General features: G+C 40.0%; 1 protein-coding gene across 1 annotated transcript in view; it reads right to left on the bottom strand.

Annotated features, from left to right (window-relative positions):
- The window catches only part of LOC124163068 (pickpocket protein 19-like), a 54,968-nt gene extending 36,877 nt beyond the window's left edge, over positions 1-18,091 (bottom strand). Inside the window, exons 1-3 of the mRNA XM_046539853.1 lie at positions 17,940-18,091; positions 6,616-6,760; positions 4,876-5,018 (exon numbers count right to left, since the gene is read on the bottom strand). Coding sequence (XP_046395809.1) covers positions 4,876-5,018; positions 6,616-6,760; positions 17,940-18,091 — 440 coding nt within the window. The remainder of the gene's footprint in view (positions 1-4,875; positions 5,019-6,615; positions 6,761-17,939) is intronic.
- Between the last annotated feature and the right edge of the window lie 2,479 nt (positions 18,092-20,570).

The raw sequence follows: 20,570 nt of genomic DNA, 5'->3' as shown, positions 1-20,570 counted from the left end.
CTGCTAGCAGCCTGCATCGTAGCGGCGCTCATAGCCTCGCACCAAGGTGGCCTCACGCGGCGGCAGGTGGGACCAGAATGACGTCACACGGGATTTTCCCAGCATTCATACTTAGCCGTCGCATTTTCGCGCGCTTGAAAATTTTCACTTTTCATTTAATCGCGAAAAATATACATCGTCATTTAAAAATCTATAAGCGTGAAATACGTACTCCAAGAGTAAAAATGTTTCGATTTAGGCAATGAAAAAATTATAGGAAACCACCCTATTGTCCCAAATTGCGTGAATCGTTGGGGACAGCGATTGCCTTCTGCCCTTTGCTTTGGGATTCGACATTGATTTCGGAGTTCAATCGAAAATAGAGGCTTATTTCGCTGTGCATCGTCGGTAGGTGAATATTGGCTCTGTTTTTAAGGAGGAATTGCTTAAGGTGCTGTCAGGTTACAGTTTACCTATTGTAAGGCTACACTACTTATAGTATTTCTGGCGGGGACTCCCGCTCGGAACTAGACCGCGAGAAGAAGATTCGAAATGATAGTATGCGTTGATATTCTTCCTTTTTTGTACAATCATTCTCAAATCAAAGTTTCAGAGTGCTCACCTGATTTAAAATATAGATTCCCGGTTTGAATATCGTCTTCTTCGCATGGGCACCGAAGTTTCAATCGTACCGTACCGTAGACTGCGTGCGTTGGATCGCATGTGTTTTGTTTGATTCATCATCGCGATTTTTGGGTTGCGTTCGTATGGTGCCGACCGAAGATCTTAAGGTGTGCCGCCCTTTCTATCGGCCATGGCTCCTCTAGCATAAGTGCTACTTCGTTTTGCTTCGATTTTTTCATTCGGATTTGCCATTTTAGCAAGGGATGTGCGAGTAGTACCTACATTTTGATCTCGAGTCGAGTATCCAGTCGAGTTGAAAACTACTCGCGAGTTACGAGTCGAGTGGAGTAGTTTTCAACAATTATATCAACAATTTTAATGGATCTTGAATCTTCGTGGAATTTAAGTGCACGCAGCGAACGAACTTTAGAACTTAGTTTCTTTATTTCCTCATTCCTTTAGAAACTACTTCTTTTGTAAGTTCAAGAAGCATACTAAACGTAACAAAGGAATAAACGAAAATTAACTTCGGACGCACGTAGTACTCAAATACGCTAAAAGATGGCACGACTTGTGCTGATTAACGACGGGAAAACCGGAATTGTCCGCTAAAACCTAAAACTTACATATTTTGTAATTGGAATTCTTAACAATTTTTACATATTCTCTCGAGGCTTGAGTAAAGAAAGTAAGGCATAAAAGTATCGCATGAGAAAGTATGAATCATGGCTGTTCAACAGGATAGGGGAATTTTTTTCGCAAGCATTTGCGACACCTATTCTTATTGTTGTTTTTAAATATAATATTTGTAGCTATAAAAATGTGTAATTCAGCCATAACTTTCAAATTTACGCAATATTGCCTTTCCTTATGATAGCTAAAAGTCTCTTTCTAATGATTTATATTTTCGGTCGAAGTCTTAAAAAAAAAAAAACAAATTAAGGTGACATTCGTGTCCTCTCATATAAACTGTGTTGTTGCTTCGGATTACTGTAGTGAAATCGAAGAATTTCGGAATTTGCCAGCGTTTATAGCATCGTACCTAATAGATCTTCAAAATTTGGAGTATCGTAAGAAATGCGTGACTCTTGCGCAGTTAAGGACTGCCCTTCCAAGGGTTATAAGATTTTCTGTTTTCCTCGTGCGGTACCCTGGTAAGTCACATTTATTTTTCACTGCATCTGCTATCATGTGTTGTGAAACACCGTAAACACGGGCTACTTGAGCCGTGTGGACCACCTTGAGCCCAAAACTGAAAAATGAAGTTTGGTTCTCTGCGTGCTCTCAACATCGCTATATAGCGACGTAATTCAGTGCTTTGCTGGTAGGCTTATAGGCAGTAGGTGGAAAATACATCGAGTGTAGGAGGTTAGGGAAGTCACCACCGAGAGCAGTACTGGTTATATAACAATTGCACCCGTGTTTGTTGTTTATTTCACTCTGCAAACTTTCGTCTGTATAGACATCAGGAAGGAATAGCCTAAAACTGGAGATAAGTTCATATATTTCATCCTAGGTTTGTTGTCACAGCAAAAAGAGGCCTTTTTATGTCCTAAATAGGTTATTAACTATACAGTATGTTGTTAAGTATAACTAGTATGTACACATTATCTAAAATCTCGGGTACCTTGAGCCCATGCAATCAAGAAATCCGAGTTTTGCCGAAATGTTATCACTTTACCTCACTCTGAATAGGCAACTATTATTTCACTCAATCATCATTTGGCGTTTCTCTCGACGTAGAAATAAGATATTTTCATTTAAATGTGAGGTTTTCCGTAATGTTATCACATTTGCTCACTCCGAACAGGCAACTATATTTCACTGTACAATCAGTTGTTGATTCCCTTGGCGTAAAAATATGATAATGATAATTAAATATGATGTTTGCCGCAATGATATCACTTTCTTTCATTTGTAACAGGCAACCATATTTCATTTTATCGTCAGCTATTGATTCCCATGACGATAAAAGAAGATATTTGTTAATAAGTATGAGGTTTGCCGCAGTATTACAAATTTCTCTCATTTGGAATGCGCAACTTACAATATTTCACCCAATCACAATTTCTTTACTTCCTCATCATTACACTTCTTTCAATTACTTCCAGCTCCATATTTTTATAACAATTTCCTTTCCTGTTTCTCTAAAATAACATTTACATTTGCTTTGGAATTCTACGTTCACATTCCATGATACCTACGTGATTTTCGTATGCAACGGCGCCAATGGCATAACCTTCCATCAATAAGATTTAGACGTAACTTACTTAATGACAACTATATTACCAAATCATGAATAAATAGCAATATACGGTACCAATATATATAAAAAAAGAAAATGCGATCTCAAGGATAATTTCAGTAATTCATTCCAGCAACAACAACCTCCATCATACGCAAACTATATTTCGATGTTGTAATATTGTTTCCTTCGATTCTGTAGGCACAGCATCACTCCCACACATTATATAAGCATTATTAACAAGTTACCCAATATCGATTATTTTAATCTAAGAATAGGTCGTAATTTCCGCAAATAAAAAGATTTAAAAAGACGACAACAAACTGCGTATCAACGAGTCTTCACTTGTTTTTACCCATCTTTCATTGGTGGAGATACGTTAGATGACTTCTAACTTCGGATATATTCGGATTTTCCCTGTTTGGGAAGGAGGGGGAACCGTACCGACTGGTTTGAAACCGACGACCTTACAGAATCGCTGAAATCGCTGAATGATGTCAAGTCGGTGGGCTTGAAAGGGAAACCGATCGGTGCGGTACCGACGAAATACAGAATATAGCCCCAGGAAAACTGTAACTGAACTCAATTTTAATGCAGTTTTTGGCTCATTTTCCTGTTATAGCCGATTTTCTGTTATGTTCATGCCTGAATGGACTAGTCCACCATTTTTTTTTGTCAATTTTCGATTACGATATAGTTTGAAAAATAAACAGCCTTGTATTTTCAGTTTTTAGATACGTCGCCTGCTGCTCCAAATATTAGCGACGAAAAATCAACGTCCTCATCCTCTCACATATAACTTATTGACGTCATTCGAAGAGGCTTTTCTTTAAGCTGATCGACGTTAATGTTGGTGCCATTAATACTTCGTTGTGCATCATTGAATGGCTCGTTGAAATTTTGTTGCGTGTTTTTATCGTGAGAGACCTTCGTCGATGAGGAAGAGATCATTTTCTTCTCCTACATAGCTTGGGTCTATGTCTGCTCACTTACCTACATGCTGTTATTTTGTGCGTACCTACCAACTCCTTCGTCCTAACGCAGTCTTCGCTATTTTATATTCACCATCTCATCGTTTGGTGGTTTATAATTAAGTGGTGATTCATCGCTATTGATTTGTGTACAATAGGGTGGTTTCCTATTATTTTTTATCGCCTAAATCGAAAGATTATTACTCCTGGAGTACGTATTTCACGCATTTAGATTCTTAAATGACGATATCTATTTTTAGCGATTAAATGAAAAGTGAAAAATTTCAAGCGCGCGGAAACGCGACGGGTAAGTATGAATGCCGGGAAATCTCTCCGTGTAACGTATTTCTCGTTCCCGCTGCCACCCTGTGAGGTAACCTTGAGGGAGGCTTGAGCGCTGATATGACGCAGGCTGCTAGCGGGTAGCCGAGTACCCTGCTAGCTGGTAGCGCTTGGCTTAAATAAGGACTATTAATACCTTATCAAACGAAGAAAACTTTCCGACCTTAGCCAGTTTTAATAAGTGATTATTAAGACGTGTTTCCCTGAGCTCTGTGCCTCATGCATGCATTGGTAACCTCAGACGACGTAAAACTCCTATCTACTCGTATAGAAACTCGGTCCCTGTGACGTCACGTGGAGTGGAATCGCATGGGCGCCAATCTGGCCTTTTTCAAATCAGGATAAAATTGACCATTGCCATTCGTCTAAACTGGGATTTCTAAAAACAAATAATTTGTATATTATGAATACACTAATCTACATCTACATCTACATAATACCCTGCGAGCCACCTCTAGGGTGTTTGGCAGGGGGTGATCAATCACCAGCATGCAGCATGCATTTGGACTCCCACAATGGACACCCGTAATGGTGGGTAACGAGTTGCAATCAATGACTTTCGTTTTCTTTGATGAAGGAAACTACCCTATTTCAGCTGCGTCATTGTCGAGTTCGATGCAATGCTTTATCGTTATTATTTAAACCGGAATTCTCGCTGATTAAAGAGGTTGGGTGCCTTTTTTTATGAATCATTATGCGTGCCATGGTACTCACGGTGGTGTCTGGACGGAGAGCGCCGAGTTGAAGACGTAGCAGGGGCCCATTTCCGTGAGCATGGGTCGGAAGTGAGTGCAGCAGTCTATCGGATCGCCGTTCCAGCTACACGACGTCATGAGCTCGCGACACGTAGATCTTACCTAGAGGTGGAATATGCTTGCATTAGACATAAAGTACCTACTCATGTGGAACCTTAAACGAATGACATTACGGTGAATTGGGGCACATTACATCAATTAAGCCCCAGTTATCCGAAGCATGCCGTGAAGAAGCATTCGTGGACGTTTGAATGTAACAAAGGAGCCTATTTCGGAATTTAAATGTATTATTGGCTTTTTTTTTTCCAAATATTGTAACTATTTTCATACAAAATACTTACTTTGTAAAAAACACATTCCTTACGTTCATAGTAACAGATTGTTCAGCATCAGGCAGCAACGTCATCCACTTTCCACGGAACATCGCCTCGTGTTCTGCAAAAAATCGCAGTGCAATATCTCCGAAAGCAATGTCCAACGGAACAAATTCTACGGAAACAGTAGAGAATGGCGTCCTTGTTTTTCAACAGAAATTATTTCCACAGATCCGGACGGCAAATGAGCCAGTTCTCCTTAAGAGTTCCTTGCAAATATCACACCTACATTCTACTCTAAAGACAATGCTTTCCGAAGAATTCATTTCGTGCTTTCCACAGAAACGTTCATTGGCGTATTCTTTGAGTAGATTTAATTTGCCGGCCTCGGTGGCGGCGGGGTAACGTCCTCAGCTAGCCAAACAAGAGGTCGCGGGCTCGAGTCCCGCCTGGGTAGGTTTCTCCAGTCCAGAGCATGGCAGTTTGTGTAAGTTTACTTGTTACATTTGTTGAACGCCCCGGTGTAAAATGGCCGATAAGAGCTGTATCCGGTGTTTTGAGAATAAAATAAAAAAAAAGTGAGGTCGGGTTCATTGAAGCTTTCATTGAGCGTGAATACGAGGCACATTTTTCAGTGCACTGCGAATAATAATATCCTAAGTAATGGAAAAAGCAATTTTAACTACACGTTGGAAATTCGTCTCCCATTACATTATTCTAGCTTATCAACTGTATGCATGTTATCGTCTGCTTAATTTTCAGAATGCTGGCCTTATTTTTTTGTGCCAGTGCACGAAGTACGAAATATAATGTGAAGTATAGCGTGTATTGCGTTTAACTTTTTCTTCAAATATGAATATTGATAGACACCTAATTAATTCCTGTATCGGTGCCTTGTAAATTGTTCTTGATAATGTTTACGCACTATTTGAAGGCATTTTTCAACCTGAGAGTGAAGTAATTTTAATTTTAAAGGTCTTACGTGACTCTCCTCGATTGCAATGGATGTTAAAAAATATTTCTTTAAGCTGCAATCTATCAATTTCGAAGTTTCATGCTTACAACGTATATATTCAATTTACTTTAAAATGCTGCTGCTGTTGACCGTTCTGAAATCACTGCCTTGCTTACAGTGGCGGCAGTACTGCTTTCCGTTCCGTTTTGCGGCAGCAGCATTTCTTTTGTTAATAACGGAACGCGCTCATTCGTTGCACGCTATCTGCGATTGCTACGAATCAACCCCTCCTGGATGGGGAGTAGGCCTTATTCTGAATCGAAGAGCTCGAAGAAAGGGGATTTTAAGAGAATGCTTTCGAAGTACTCCATGCAAACCTACCTTAATCTTAGAACACTTAAAGGAAAGGTAGCTTTATTTCCCGACTCACTTGTCGGACGATTTTGGGCAGGTCGCTCGGGCACTGGATGTGTCCCTTGTCGCAGTGGGCCGCGCACGAGTGACACGTGCCGTCGAAGAACGCCATGTCCTTGAGGAAGAGGTCCATGTTCATGTCCCGATCGCGGCCGTACATCCTGTGCCGAAGACATTTGCATTCCGTCACGCTAATCGTACAAGCAATCAATTAATTGATCTCTGCATTTCCTCCGGGTTTCCTTCCGCGTCAGCTGGTTTGTGCACACAAACCAGCTGACGCGGAAGGAAACCCGGAAGAATTGCAGAGATCAAACCATCGCCGCGGAAACCTACGTTCTAATCAATTAATTACCCATGCCGCAACGGCGAGTGATTCCTAGAGCCATAGGCGGCATTCAGAGGCCAAAATTAGAGTGGTTATCACCACTTGCGGTGAAATTGTTCGGTCCACTTCGAAGGAACGAGAAAAATAGCGAGAAATTCTGGGAACGCGCATTGCCGTTGTCACTTGTATTTCATGCGCTTTTCTCCCTTGTTTTGTTAATTCGAACTATGAATGAAAAATAGGGCGGATGGGATCATTAATATTGAGGAAGTGAACTGATGAGAATAAGCGGATGGATGCCGCAAACAAAGCGCTCGAGCGCAATGTGCTTAGCTTAGTTTACTTAGCACCCAGGCTAACATTGTCATCAAAGGATGTGATGATAATTTTTCTTGAAGTGTCAATTTAATTTCATGTATATTTTTATTCCTATTATCTGGACTTTGTTTTCCTAAATAGGCATACCTATGGCAGTAGGCACCACCTGGAGGCTTGCTCTGTCTTTCCGAATCAGACTCAATTTTGCATGGCCTATCACGGGCATTTTGTGGTAGTACTCACTACATCAGGATTACACGGTTCGTTTCCATAGCTACCTCGACTTGTAATAATGTCTCGTTTGACAGCTCTCCGACTGTGATGATTTTCATTCAGAATTACAGAAACTCCCCCCCCCCCCCCCTGTACAAGGTTACACAAAAAGGAACGGCGGAGCTATGATTAAAATCTTGACCCTTGTGTCAGAAGGTAGGCGCTCTTCCCATTCGACTGCTACGCGTCCTTCCGGCCAACGGGCCCCATTCAAATTTAAACGTGTGCTTGATAAATACATGAGAAAGATAACAGAGGCGTGATTAAAAGCATACTCTCTAATAAAAACTGGAATGAAGACAATGGAATACTGCTACCCCTCAAGTGAAGCCAAGCAATTGCGCACGTGGCCATCTTGGGCTCCACTTTAATAGCACATGGGAAATCGCGCAACTTTGAATTTCATTCCCTGGGCTCATTCACTCATTTCGGATGAGGTCGCGACTTGGAATGTGAGTTACTCGGATCCCGGCTGACAGTTTGTGCACTGCAGAATGCACTTTTCTTTTAATCTAGTCATGCACATTTACTACAATTAGAAACGTAGGTCGGCCATGTCGGAAGGCTGGCCTCAACTGATCACACCCATGGTCAAAGCGAACGGCATTCCGCTGCATAGAGATCACTAGTCAGCTTAGTCAGCACTATGCGATCGGTTTATCATCAGTGATAGTTTTTCATCGATCTTGAATTATGGGCGTCTGCTTCCATCCCAGCACCGCTTCGCTCTTTCTGGGTCATTGGACTCGGAACTGACTCCAAGCGTAGGCTAACTATCGCACTAGTTTCTTGGTGCTCACTCGGAGTGGATTGTTGACAGCAGCTGAGGCATTTAGCAGTCACTTGGCAGTCTCCTGGGACCATAGAGGTCCCTGGAGGGGGCGTATCCTATCCTCTCCAACAGCGGGAAGTGAAGCCAGGGGGCGTGGCCAAATTGCGCATTTAGCCATGATGCCAGGCCCCACTATAACACAGAGTCTTACGATGCAACGACCAATTTTTGTTCTTAACTCATTAAATAATGCCTTTAGGAATTTTTCGCGCAAGGTACGATGAAAATAAATAGTAATACATGCCCAAAGAATAAATTTATGCTGGATCAGAGCCCTTGTGACCTGCAGGAAGACAATAATCAACGGACAATGAGGTGTTTAGTCAAGCATAATTGACTCAATGTTACTAGCAAAACAATGGCTGGCAATTCGAAAATTGCATTAATTTCAACTTTAGGAATCTTAATCCGGAAATTAAAGATCGATTGAATATGTTGCTATGCAACCGTCGTTACTTCTACGAACATAGTAGTCACCATTGAACTCGTCATGAACTGCTCCTGTACGATAAAAATATTGACCAAACCAGAAGTTAAAATAATTTTTACGACATTACGCAGAAATACCTCACGACTTTGTTTCTTATAATTCCTCTATGCCTGGGACTCATGAGCGAACCAAATAGCGTGTTAGAAAATTCCTTGGTAACGTGAAATGGACGATGAATGTATGCAGTAAGTGCTACACTGAAATGGACGAGTGCATTCTTAGATGAGTGCCTTGCAAAGTGTGGGGTGGGTGTGCAAAGTATTCGGATGTGATTTTCACGCCTCCCACTCAAAATGTACTCTTCATCGTCTGTCTCTATCCTAAAATAATCCACGCTATGACACATGGAAATTGCATTTAAAATGATGCATTATTATGCAGGGTTTTATGGAAGTACATGTCTAGCATGGGGAAAATGTTAATTACAGCCAAGTTATATGTGTAATTTTGATAAACTGACGTAACCGTCGTTATGCCTTAATAGTCGTGATTTGAACACAACGTAGGGGCGTCGTCACCAGACTGCTTTTTTATTTATTGGCGAATGAATTATTTGATTGAACTCAAAGCACGTTAGTTGCATGAAAATTTGCTGCGTATGGCGCAATTTGTGGCTCATTTTTTCATTCATTTAATAATTGATTTTATGTCATTGATTCCTTTATTCTCAAATGATAAAAGTATGAGAGACAGTGTCATAATATCATATAAAAGCAAGCGCTTTCCATGAGTTTTATCTCTCTTCTGGAATTACTTAACTTCGCTGACTTGAGTAATTCTCAAGCGTCAAAATACAATATGTTATATAAACATTCTTCATACCTAAACATGGAAATTATATGAATAGGTGGGAAAAGTGTCGCTTGAAAATGTAAGCGTTGGGTATTCTGTGTTCTTAAACTTGATTTTCAGTATCAATTGATTACGGCGAGAAAAACTTTCACTAATTTATGGGACATATTTTCAAGAAGTGCTTCTTTTGAATTCCGCTTTTAGCTTCGCCACCGATGCTAAACTGCAGATTCATTCATCCATTCATTCCCGTCCTCATGCGTTTCGAATACACGTCCTCTACACATAAATCTAACAAGTGAGTGCGATATTGCGTGTGAGGGCCGTATGGGGAGAGAGTGCTCTTTTCCGATCGCCTCTCGTTTCCTGAGGCCGTGTTGTCATGGCGACGCGTCCTTGCTTCCCCCCTTCCCCCTGCACAGGAGGATTGCCTTGAGAAGAGGCTGTTGGACGTCCGTGACGTCATACAGCGAGAGCACTTACAATTAGCGTAAGACATTGATTGCGCTGTGCGACTGTTTCCTCGTCGCTTGCGTCACAAGTCTTTCTGCTGTCCCTTGTTTCGGCACAACTTTGAATGAATGGATTTTCTGATCAGAGGGTAATCCATTCGAGAAAAAAGATATTCCATTATCATAATCTGCTCAGAAACAATTTAATATCATACAAATTAATTTCTTTTAAAAGCACGGAATGGTTTTGTGATGATTTGATGTTGAACGGTACAGATTTCCAAAATTTTTAAGATTTAAGTTGGAAGAAGTTGCAATATATGTTGGCTTGAGGGCGAAATAATGGATTAGATCGTTTGGACATTGGGGTAGCTCCCCTTTCGAGAATAAATATTAATCAAGGAGTCTGCCTGTGGAAAATGGATACCTATTGACACGTAGGAGGTAATTCCATCGGCAGTGGATACGTATTCAATACAAAGCAATGCAAAACTTGGAAAAATGTTAATTCCTGCTTTAAGTCAAAAACGAATAAGTACCACGCATGAGCTAATTATCCTTTGAAAACACATTTAATGCGTTTAATGAATCACTGTGCACTTATAGAGTAATTCATAATGGGGAAGATTATTCAACTAACTAGCATGATTCTGATGGAAAGAGGTAGATTTTTCAAAAAAGGCTATTCGGGCTTCCATCCGGGTGGTCTCCCTCCATTCTGCCGACGTTTCGGAACACGAGTCGGGTTCCATCATCAGGGCTAATGGTGAGTGGATGAAGTTTGCCAGCTTATTTACTTTTCAGTTGGTTGTGAGGTCTAACGTGATTGGCTGGGAGGCAGCCAATCTTATTTTCTGGAGTGCCGGTTTCCATACATTACTTAATGAATACCCGGTGTCACGGTTGAGGGTGTTAGTAGTCAGCCGGATCTCGATGGATTCCTTTACCAGTCTTTTCCAGAAATCAGTCTCGCAGCATAGAATTTTCACGTGGCCCCACTTCACCCTATGATCGGATTCAATGGCGTGTTCCACAACCGCGGATTTTTCCGGTTGGCAGAGCCTAAGGTGTCTCTTATGTTCTTTGATCCTGGTATTGATAGTTCTTCCCGTTTCCCCAACGTACACCTGCCCACAATCGCAAGGAATTTGGTAGACCCCTGAAGTTTCAAAACCACAAGGATCCTTTGCTTTAACAAGTAGATCTCTTAGTTTGGAGCATGGTAAACGTCGGCAGAATGGAGGGAGACCACCCGGCTGGAAGCCCGAATAGCCTTTTTTGAACATATTCGCCGGGAAAGCATCAGATTTTACTTCAGGTAGACTTTTCGTTTGCATATTGAGTGAGAAAAAAACCTTATTCCCTTGTGACATACGTCTAACTCGTGCTGATTCCACGATACATTTCAGTCACTTGGGTAAGTATTTACCAATGCTCCGTTTGCAATGGGACCCGATGCCAATTTGAAAATCCTTCTCTTCTGCTTCCACTGCATCTCCATTGACTCTTCCTCTCGAAATAATCGATCAAACAGAGATTGGCTTCAGACCTCTTCCGCAACTCGCCTGCTTCTCCCCCACCCCCTTCCAGCACTTTGATGTCGTTCGTTGCCGTGGGGACATGGACCGCGTCGCCTTCGCGATACACCTGCACCTTGATATTTTTTTCTTGTTCATGTATTTTAAGCTTAACTTGCTATTATATGATCCACAAAGACCTTCGCCCTTGGGTAATTCATTTTCCCAAAATATTACAGTGATAAAATATTATATAATTGCCATCAAGGACGAGTAGTTCACGCATTAATATGTACAGTTTTCATAAAATGGCACCATGAAGGAGGAACACCTCAGTCTCACTCTTGAGGGATTGGCGATAGCTGTTTTGTTCACTGCATCATTAGCTACACCAAGAACGCGTTTCAGCACTTCTGGCGATAGGCGACTGCTTTCTCCTTTCCTTTGCATTTCGAGGGGTTTCAAAAATATGTTGGTGTATTTGAATCATGTTCTGGCGACCTCACACGTTCCTACGACCTGCTCCAGCTTAGCTTGATTTACGCTCTTTAATATACTCACAGAAAATTTTAAATTTTGGATAATTTAATCGGAAATACTTAAGAATCACGTAATGAGTGATTCATTTGTTAAGTTCAATGAGGACGGTTCAAGGGTTGAGTTTGCGAAGGAAAGATTGGGAGCCGATCAAGGTTTGCTACTCTGCCCTGTATTCCGCCTTGGTGCTATTTTTCAACATTTGAAACGTCAAAAGCCGTTCTGTAAGAAAAAGAGACTCCGTTCAGATTTTTAATTTTAATTTTCAAACGAAAGAGTTCCCTGTGGTTGGCACAAGGCCATAGATTAAGAATATTAAAGTTAGTCCAAAGATACCCACATGTACGGGTTGCAGCAGAAAATATTGATTTTGTCGCACAGTTCTACTTATAAATGAAATTCGTAATAGCATAGTACTTAGTGACTTTATGGCTACTATTGGAAAGATTTATGGAATGAGGGAGGTCAGGTTAAATCGCTGGAGCTCCGATTAAGACCTTGCTGCTAGCCTTGAGGTCATGGCTTCGAGTACCTCGAACTTAATCAGAGCAAATACATGGCGGTACATTTCTTGCGGAATTCGTCCAACTCTAACCATGCTTATGCAGTGGATGGTATTTACATAAAGACAACAGACGAAGTGAAGTACCTGGGAGTTACGATAACCTCGAACCTCAACACATATAAAGAATATTTGCGGCATAGCCCTGAAGAAATTAGGATTCTTCAAGCGTATTGTGGGAAAATTTTCGGATGAGAAAGTAAAAGAAAGGTGCTATTTCGCTCTCGTCCGACCGCACCTTGAATATGCAGCGAGTGTATGGGATCCGGTGCAGAAAGACTTAATCCGCGGACTGAATAAAATACAAAGGAAGGCTGCACGTTAGGGTGGTGCGAAAAAACTCAAGTTCCAAATTTCGTGTCGTAATAGTGCGGAAAAGTTGCGATGCGTTAATACAAGAAGAACAAAAAAAGAATTATTAAAATCGGACGTCATCTTCCGATCCCGCAAAGCACCTGAAAAAATGACAAAAATGAAAAAAATTGTTTTTTTTTCGTTGTAAAAAAATTAAATTAAATTAATATCATTTAACGCTGTAGCAAAAAATGATTACAAATAGCATAGGTTATTATTTATATATGCATATTTATGGCTTTTAATTGTTATTACCGATCACACAAGATCATAAAAAATGTATAAATTTTCAATTTCGCCTATTTTTCAGAGTTTTGTAATAATTACTTGAGGATAATTTTTGAGAAGTTTTAATTAGCTCTTTAGATCAAAAATGACAATAAAACTGACCACTAGAATTGAAAGGCAAAATTACACTTTAAAAAGTCAGCATGTTAACCCTATTGAAACCGAAAGTGAAGATGTTGAGGTTTTAAATGACGCAACGCGAAGTTCAACAATCAAGGAGAAATTTGTTGACTAGGAAGATTACATGCCTAGTACATCCAAAAATATATAAATCATAATGGCAAATGAGGGTAAAATTCCAAAGTACAACTTTTCATTGTGATCAATACGATGATAAGGGTGTCTCACCGTACAGCTGCTGCTATAGCATCAAGTGCACTTGTAGACATTGGAGTTATAACTGAAGAATATACTTCTAAGTTCATTGACCGATGTAGAATTAAAAGGATTAAGAAAAATATTATAAGCGATTTACAGCAAATCCATCTTGATTTAGGTGAGCTACTCGGTTATACTTTGACGGAAGGGTAGACAATACCATAGTCATAGAAATGATTGAATCGAAGGAGTACTGTCGGACAGTTATAGCGGAACACCATTCTCTAATAAAAGAACCGGATTTTGTGTATTTGAGTTATGTTTCTCCAAGCTCCGGGTCTGCTAAAGATATAGTGGTCTCCATACTATCTTATCTCTCTGATCAAGGAGTATCATTAGAGTTCTTAGAGTTAGTTTGCTGTGATGGCACGAGCATCAACATTAGATGGAAAGGTTGCACTATTAGAAAGCTCGTAAAACACCAATGACACCCGCTGCAGTGGGCAGTTGGGTTACTTCATTTCATTGAATTACTTTTGTCATATTTTTCAGTATTTAGATGGTGAAACAAGTGGCCAAAAATCATTTATTGGGCCAATTGGACTAATATGAATGGTTATGGAAAGCAGTTTGAATGTGAAATTCTACAAGTTGATAAATTTTGAGCAAGGACCAAAGATACCGTATTGACATCAGTCAAGCAATCACAAGTGGCGACTTTCCAAATGACTTAGCAAACCGGGATACTGGACCATTTTCACATGCTAGATGGCCCGTGTGAACAGAGCAAAGGAAACCTCTCGATACATACCTGGATATTAAAAGAAAGTAGTTTTCCCTGTTATTGAACGGAACTCTAACTTTGATCACGAAGAGAATGTATTAATGGCGATGGTTTTTGATTACAGAAGGCACATTAGAGAGCTAGGGCTAAAAAGTGTATTTAAAGCCCGACAGACTTAACCAAAAGGCAAACCTATCGTAAACTTCATTACTTCTACCACGAACTTCTAAATAACTGACCATATAGAATTGATTGACTGGAATGTAGTCAAACTGTCTACTCCACCTCTTCCTATGAGAATAATTACTAATGAAAAAATAGCTTATTTCATTGAATCTGGCGATAAACAAGATTGGGACATTATAACTTCCCATATCAAACGCAAGTAATGGAGCCGTGTGTGAAATTGGTAACGGAGGCATTCCTTAAGCTTTGTGGCTATCGATCCAGTGATGGATTTATTAGGGCTAATTCAAATCAAGGTCCATTATGCCAGACCTTACCACTAAATCGTAGTACAAAGTAGTTTTCAAAAGTTAAAATTTAAAAGAAGGACAAAAAATTTAAATATCGTAGAAGCAGTAACCCTCATTGGTTGGATGAATGGAGGGTGTGGGTAGAACTCTAAGTGCAGCCACCTCTCCGCGGTGAGTTCTGGGTTGTTTAAATATTATTAAATAATATATAAACAAAGGAAGAGCTGCATAATCAAACATGTATTTTAGACTAAAATATTACCTTAAGTTATTATGACACAACTCTGAAAAACCGGCTAAATTGCGAAATTTATACATTTTTATTGATCTTGTGCGATCGGTAATAACAGTTAAAAGTCATAAATATGCATATATAAATAATAACCTATGCTATTTGTAATCATTTTTTGCTACAGCGTTAAAAGATATTAATTTAATTTAATTTTTTTACAACGAAAAAAAAACAATTTTTTTCATTTTTGTCATTTTTTCAGGTGCTTTGCGGGATCGGAAGATGACGTCCGATTTTAATAATTCTTTTTTTGTTTTTCTTGTACTAACGAATCGCAACTTTTCCGCACTATTACGACACGAAATTTGGAACTTGAGTTTTTTCGCACCACCCTACTGCACGTCTCGTCAAAAACTCGTTTAAAGTATACCGGGACTAGCCGCGGTGATAACTTTTACGGGAGTCACCCGCAATGCACATTCGTGCGAAAGTTCCACAGAGAAAAAAATCATTCGCCTTGGACTGCTTGTAGCATCATATGCTCAGCAGTCCAGCATCACCTTGTCCGGTAGTGTCCGAAAATATCCACAGGGAAGAATGACGGGCGAATGATTTTTTCTCTGTGGAACTTTCGCTCGTCAAAAACTGCTACGGGCGTACAGACAGTGTTACCCAGACGTTAAGCGAATTAGGCTGGGAGCCGTTGGAGACTCGGAGGCTGCACGCTAGGCTTAGATTGCTTGAACAATTGAGAATAGATATCTTTAAGAGCGTCACAGAGAACAAAATATTAGAGCCACACTATATTTCCAGGTCCGATAGAAGTGATAAATTAAGAGAGATGTTTTGCCGAACGAATAGATATGGGAATTCGTTTTTTCCCCGAACCACAAAGGACTTTAATAAACGCTAGTCCCAACCTCATTAGATCACTTAATTTTTTTTAGCTGTAAACGGCTGGGGTCCTAACACCCCCTGCCACACGTCTTTTAGGCGGCTTGCGGGGTATTGTGTAGATGTAGATGTGGTGTCACGAAAGATGGGTGCGCCTCTTACGCGAGTTGATGTGGATCTGCAAAAGGTTTAAGAAGATTCGCTCTCGATATATGACGCTTCACCCTTTTAGTGCCAGCCTTTTTTACCTGCTGAGCGCGAAGAATGCCAGGGCTTTTTTGATGAATTTGCACGATTTCACTTAAAATTTTAAAAAAATTCTAATATGAATGTGTTGAAGCTAGTTTTTTTTATTTAAATTTCTTATACTTACGTCATTGATTAAAAAGTTCCCCTATGTTGTTATCTCTTCTGTACAACTTGCGAAATATATTTAATTTTTAAATTAATTTAAATACACCGGGCCAATAGATCGGCCCGTGGCATTCTTCGCACAAAGGGTTAAAATGGAAATGCACATCTTATACGGAATTACAAAATATTTAAACTTAACTAATGATAATAGGTCACATAATTATGTTTTACCTTAGCCCTAGAATTCTTATTTGGTTCAAAATACCCAGTTCCCCGACAGCACACGAACTGCACCATGCATGAAATATATGTGTGAAAAGTACTTCCTCGAGTCCACTCTATTGAGGTGAATGCTGTGGGAGGGAGGGTTCTGGCCTTACATTATGTGGGCAATGCTGCCGATCAATAGCGATCACATGTACTGCAAATCTCGCGCTCCAACCACATGCGTATGTCCAAGTGGTTTTCTCGATACTTTGATAAGTTAATGATATCATATTCATGGGCGTACCCAGTGCGGGGCAGGGGGGCAGCTCCCCACCCCTACAAGCAAAAGTAAATTTAGTTAATAACGAAATTTTTGAACAAATTTCCTTTAAATAGAAGGGCAGTGATATTAGTGTAAAACATGTAACTAAAACAAGAATATTTTTTTCCGCTCAAATCATTTAAAAAATAATGAGTCTTTGTTTTGGTTTCCTTAACCTTGTTTGTGCTACAACTAGATCGTCCACGGCTTGCCCCATTCCCTCTATTTTTGATCCTGGGTACGCCCTTGAGCATATTCCTCGAGATACAGCAGGCATCATCAAAGGAACAAGGAAGATGATGTGTGTAAAATAAGAACATCCGATGAGAAGAGTCCCCACTCGTCCATCGGAGATAAGTACTAGTTTGCAGTGAAGTGCGCTCCCTTAATACAAGCATTTTCCTTTAGTTAAATTGCGCAACAGTATAAAATATCTCAAGTGAAGGAATGATTGTACAAGTCATGCCACTCAAGGTCATCTAGAATGCAAGCATTATTGATCCTTAGGATTTTGACCGAATTTGGAAAAATTGTATTGTTTTGATTACTGAGGAAACCAACCGCAAAGCCTTTTTTTTGTAAATGCAACGGTTTACAAGAATTGAAATTTGACAAAGCGTCTTTGCGCTAGGCGTCACATCTCTATTTTTTAAGAAGATGCAAATGCATTCAATGGCCAGTAAACATTTTATGGGTTTCGAATGGATAAAGATGATTGGTTAAAATTGAACGATTAACTATACTTAATTACGTAAGCACTCCAGCTTTCCCACCCTAACCATTTTTTTTAAACTTGTAGAGGAGGTTTGCATTTACAACATGTATGGTATGAATAATATGCATGTAGTGGCTTTATTGTCAAAAATCCATTAAAAATTTGAATTTGTAATTAAATTGATAGTAAAAATAGCATTAAAAATAATTTCAAATCGAAACCTCATTTAAATCTACTGATGCATGAGACACACTATCAGACAGATATTTCTACGATCTCGGAATAATCCACCAACCTTTCGGCCACGTCGTACAGCTTGTCTGATTTCACTTCGCACGCGCTGATTGCCGGGAAATCGGTGTTCCAATGCGCGTACGTCGTATCCACGACGAAACTCACCGGTTGCTCCTTGTAGTTGCGGTAGGAGGCGTCGGTGAGCAGCGCCATTTCGACGATCGCGAAAGAAAGGAGCAGAGCCCAAGCCAACCTCCAAAAGGAAAAGGGAGATTTCAGTCGTCATTATCACTCCGATAATATCCATTTTTAAAGATTACAAAGACCGGACTCAGAGGCTTACATCGACATCTACATAATACCCTGCGAGTCACCTCTAGGGCGTTTGGCAGGGGGTGATCAATCACCAGCATGTAGCATGCATTTGGACTCCGACATGCACACCACACCGTCCAAAAAACGTCCCGTATACTAACAAACTATACTACTATATGCTGTTAGAAATAATAATAAAATTAAGAAACATGCATTAATTTTTACATAGGTTAGTAGGCTACACTACAAGTTATGCAATCTATTTACGAGTTCTATTGCTGCCTTTATAATATATTATTGATCGTGGAAAAAATGACATTCGGAATCTGTCTGTTCTACAATCTATCTCTCTTATTTTATTAATATGATCTGATCTGCCGTAGTATGTTGGCGTCCGTAAGATAGGGTTAACTTCGCCAGAAAAGACACTGCTCTTGAATTTATCTAAAAGGTTTAGTCTATTTTTCAATCTATGGTCCGACAGAGATTCCCATCCGAGTTTATCCAAGAGGTCAGTTACACTAACAAGACTATCGTAACGACCTTTCACATACCTGGCAGCTCTTCTTTACACGCCGTTCTAACTCTGTTATTAAGCCTTTTTCATGAGGGTCCCAAACACTGGCAGCGTATTCCAAATGTGGTCTAACGAGGGAAAAGTAGCTAATTTCTCTCACTTTGTCGTCGCACTTTCCTAATATTCCTTTAACAAAACCCATTTTACGATTAGCTTGACCGGTTATTTCTCGAATATATTTATTCCACGATAGATCATTATTGAGTCTAACTCCTAGATATTTCACGGATTCAACTGTCTCTAATTGGGTACCCCGAATTATATAGCTACGTTGTAGGGAGTTATTCTTCTTCCAGAAATTCATTACGACGCATTTTTTCAAATTTAATTCTAACTGCCAAGCATCGCACCAAGCTTGTATAGCAGCAAGGTCATTCGTTAGATCGCTTAACTCTAGGGGGGTGAGGGGGAAAGAACCCCCCTCCAGAATCCTTAAAATAAAATACTCGTATTGCAGCATGACGTACCTATACTTCATGGGCGTACCCAGCGAGGGGCAGAAGGGGGGGGGGGGGGGGCAGCTGCTCTATCCCCACAAGAAGCAAAAATCGCTGAAGTATGTCAGGAAAAACATTACTGAATTGAAACGAAAGTTTTCAACAAATTTCCTTCAAACCCATGGAAAATGATTTGTGTTAATATAAGATACGTTACTAAAAGAAAACTATTTTTTCAAGGAAATAACTTCATAAACTAATAAAGCGCTATTGTTATTTTCTTAAAATGTTGGTTTCATTCACCTTTTCCATGCTGAAATGTCACGACTTCAACGACCATGGTCCCCCCTTGTTATGATCCTACGTAGGTACGCCCTTGCTATGATTCATACAATTTTTCTTTATTGTACTCTCTCTCTCTCCCTTACTTTCTCGGTTTCTCAACACGTGCGTGCGATGGAAATTCAGCTGAAGACGGAGGCTTGTCGACTGCAGTCAGCCTTTTAGAGTAGGGTGGTTTCCTATTATTTTTTATTGCCTAAATCGAACGATTATTACTCCTGGAGTACGTATTTCACGCTCTTAGATTTTTGAATGACGATATCTATTGTTCGCGATTAAATGAAAAGTGAAAATTTTCAAGCGCGCGAAAACGCGACGGCTAAGTATTAATGATGGGAAAAGCCCGTGTGACGTCAGTCTGCTTCCCGCTGCCGCATTGTGAGGTGACCTTGGAGCGAGGCTTTGAGCGCTGATACGACGCAGCATGATAGCAGGTAGCAGAGTACCCTGCTAACTGGTAGCGCTAGGTTTAAATAAGGATTATTAATAATTAATTATCAAACGGAGAAAACTTTCCGACCTTAGCCAGTTTTAATAGGTGATTATTAAGACATGTTTCCCTGAGCTCTGCGCCTCATGCATGCATTGCTAATCTCAGACGATGTATAACTCATATCTACTCGTATAGGAACTAGGTCCCTGTGACGTCACGTGGAGTTACAATGCATGGGTGACAATCTGGCCTTTTTCAAATGAGGTTTAAATTGACCATTGCCATTCGTCTAAACTGGGATTTCTAAAACGAAATAATTTGTATATAATGAATACACTAACGGTGGGTAACGAATCGCAATCAATGCATTTTGTTTTCTTTGATGAAGGAAACTTCCCTATTAGGTCCGGTAAGTATTTGAGACAACGGGGGTCGGTTTGTTTAAAAAAATATAATCATTCGAATAACCCAAAGTTTGCGATTTATTGAGAACCTGTCTATAACACAAAATAAATTTAGCTATTTTTCTAAAATACATACATTTTATACAAAGCTAAATTTCTTGTTTCGTTTCCAGATGTGGTTTGC

The sequence above is a fragment of the Ischnura elegans genome, chromosome 7 (assembly GCF_921293095.1).
Source record: "Ischnura elegans chromosome 7, ioIscEleg1.1, whole genome shotgun sequence".
Lineage (NCBI taxonomy): Eukaryota > Metazoa > Arthropoda > Insecta > Odonata > Coenagrionidae > Ischnura > Ischnura elegans.
This window is presented reverse-complemented; position numbering and strand designations above follow the sequence as displayed.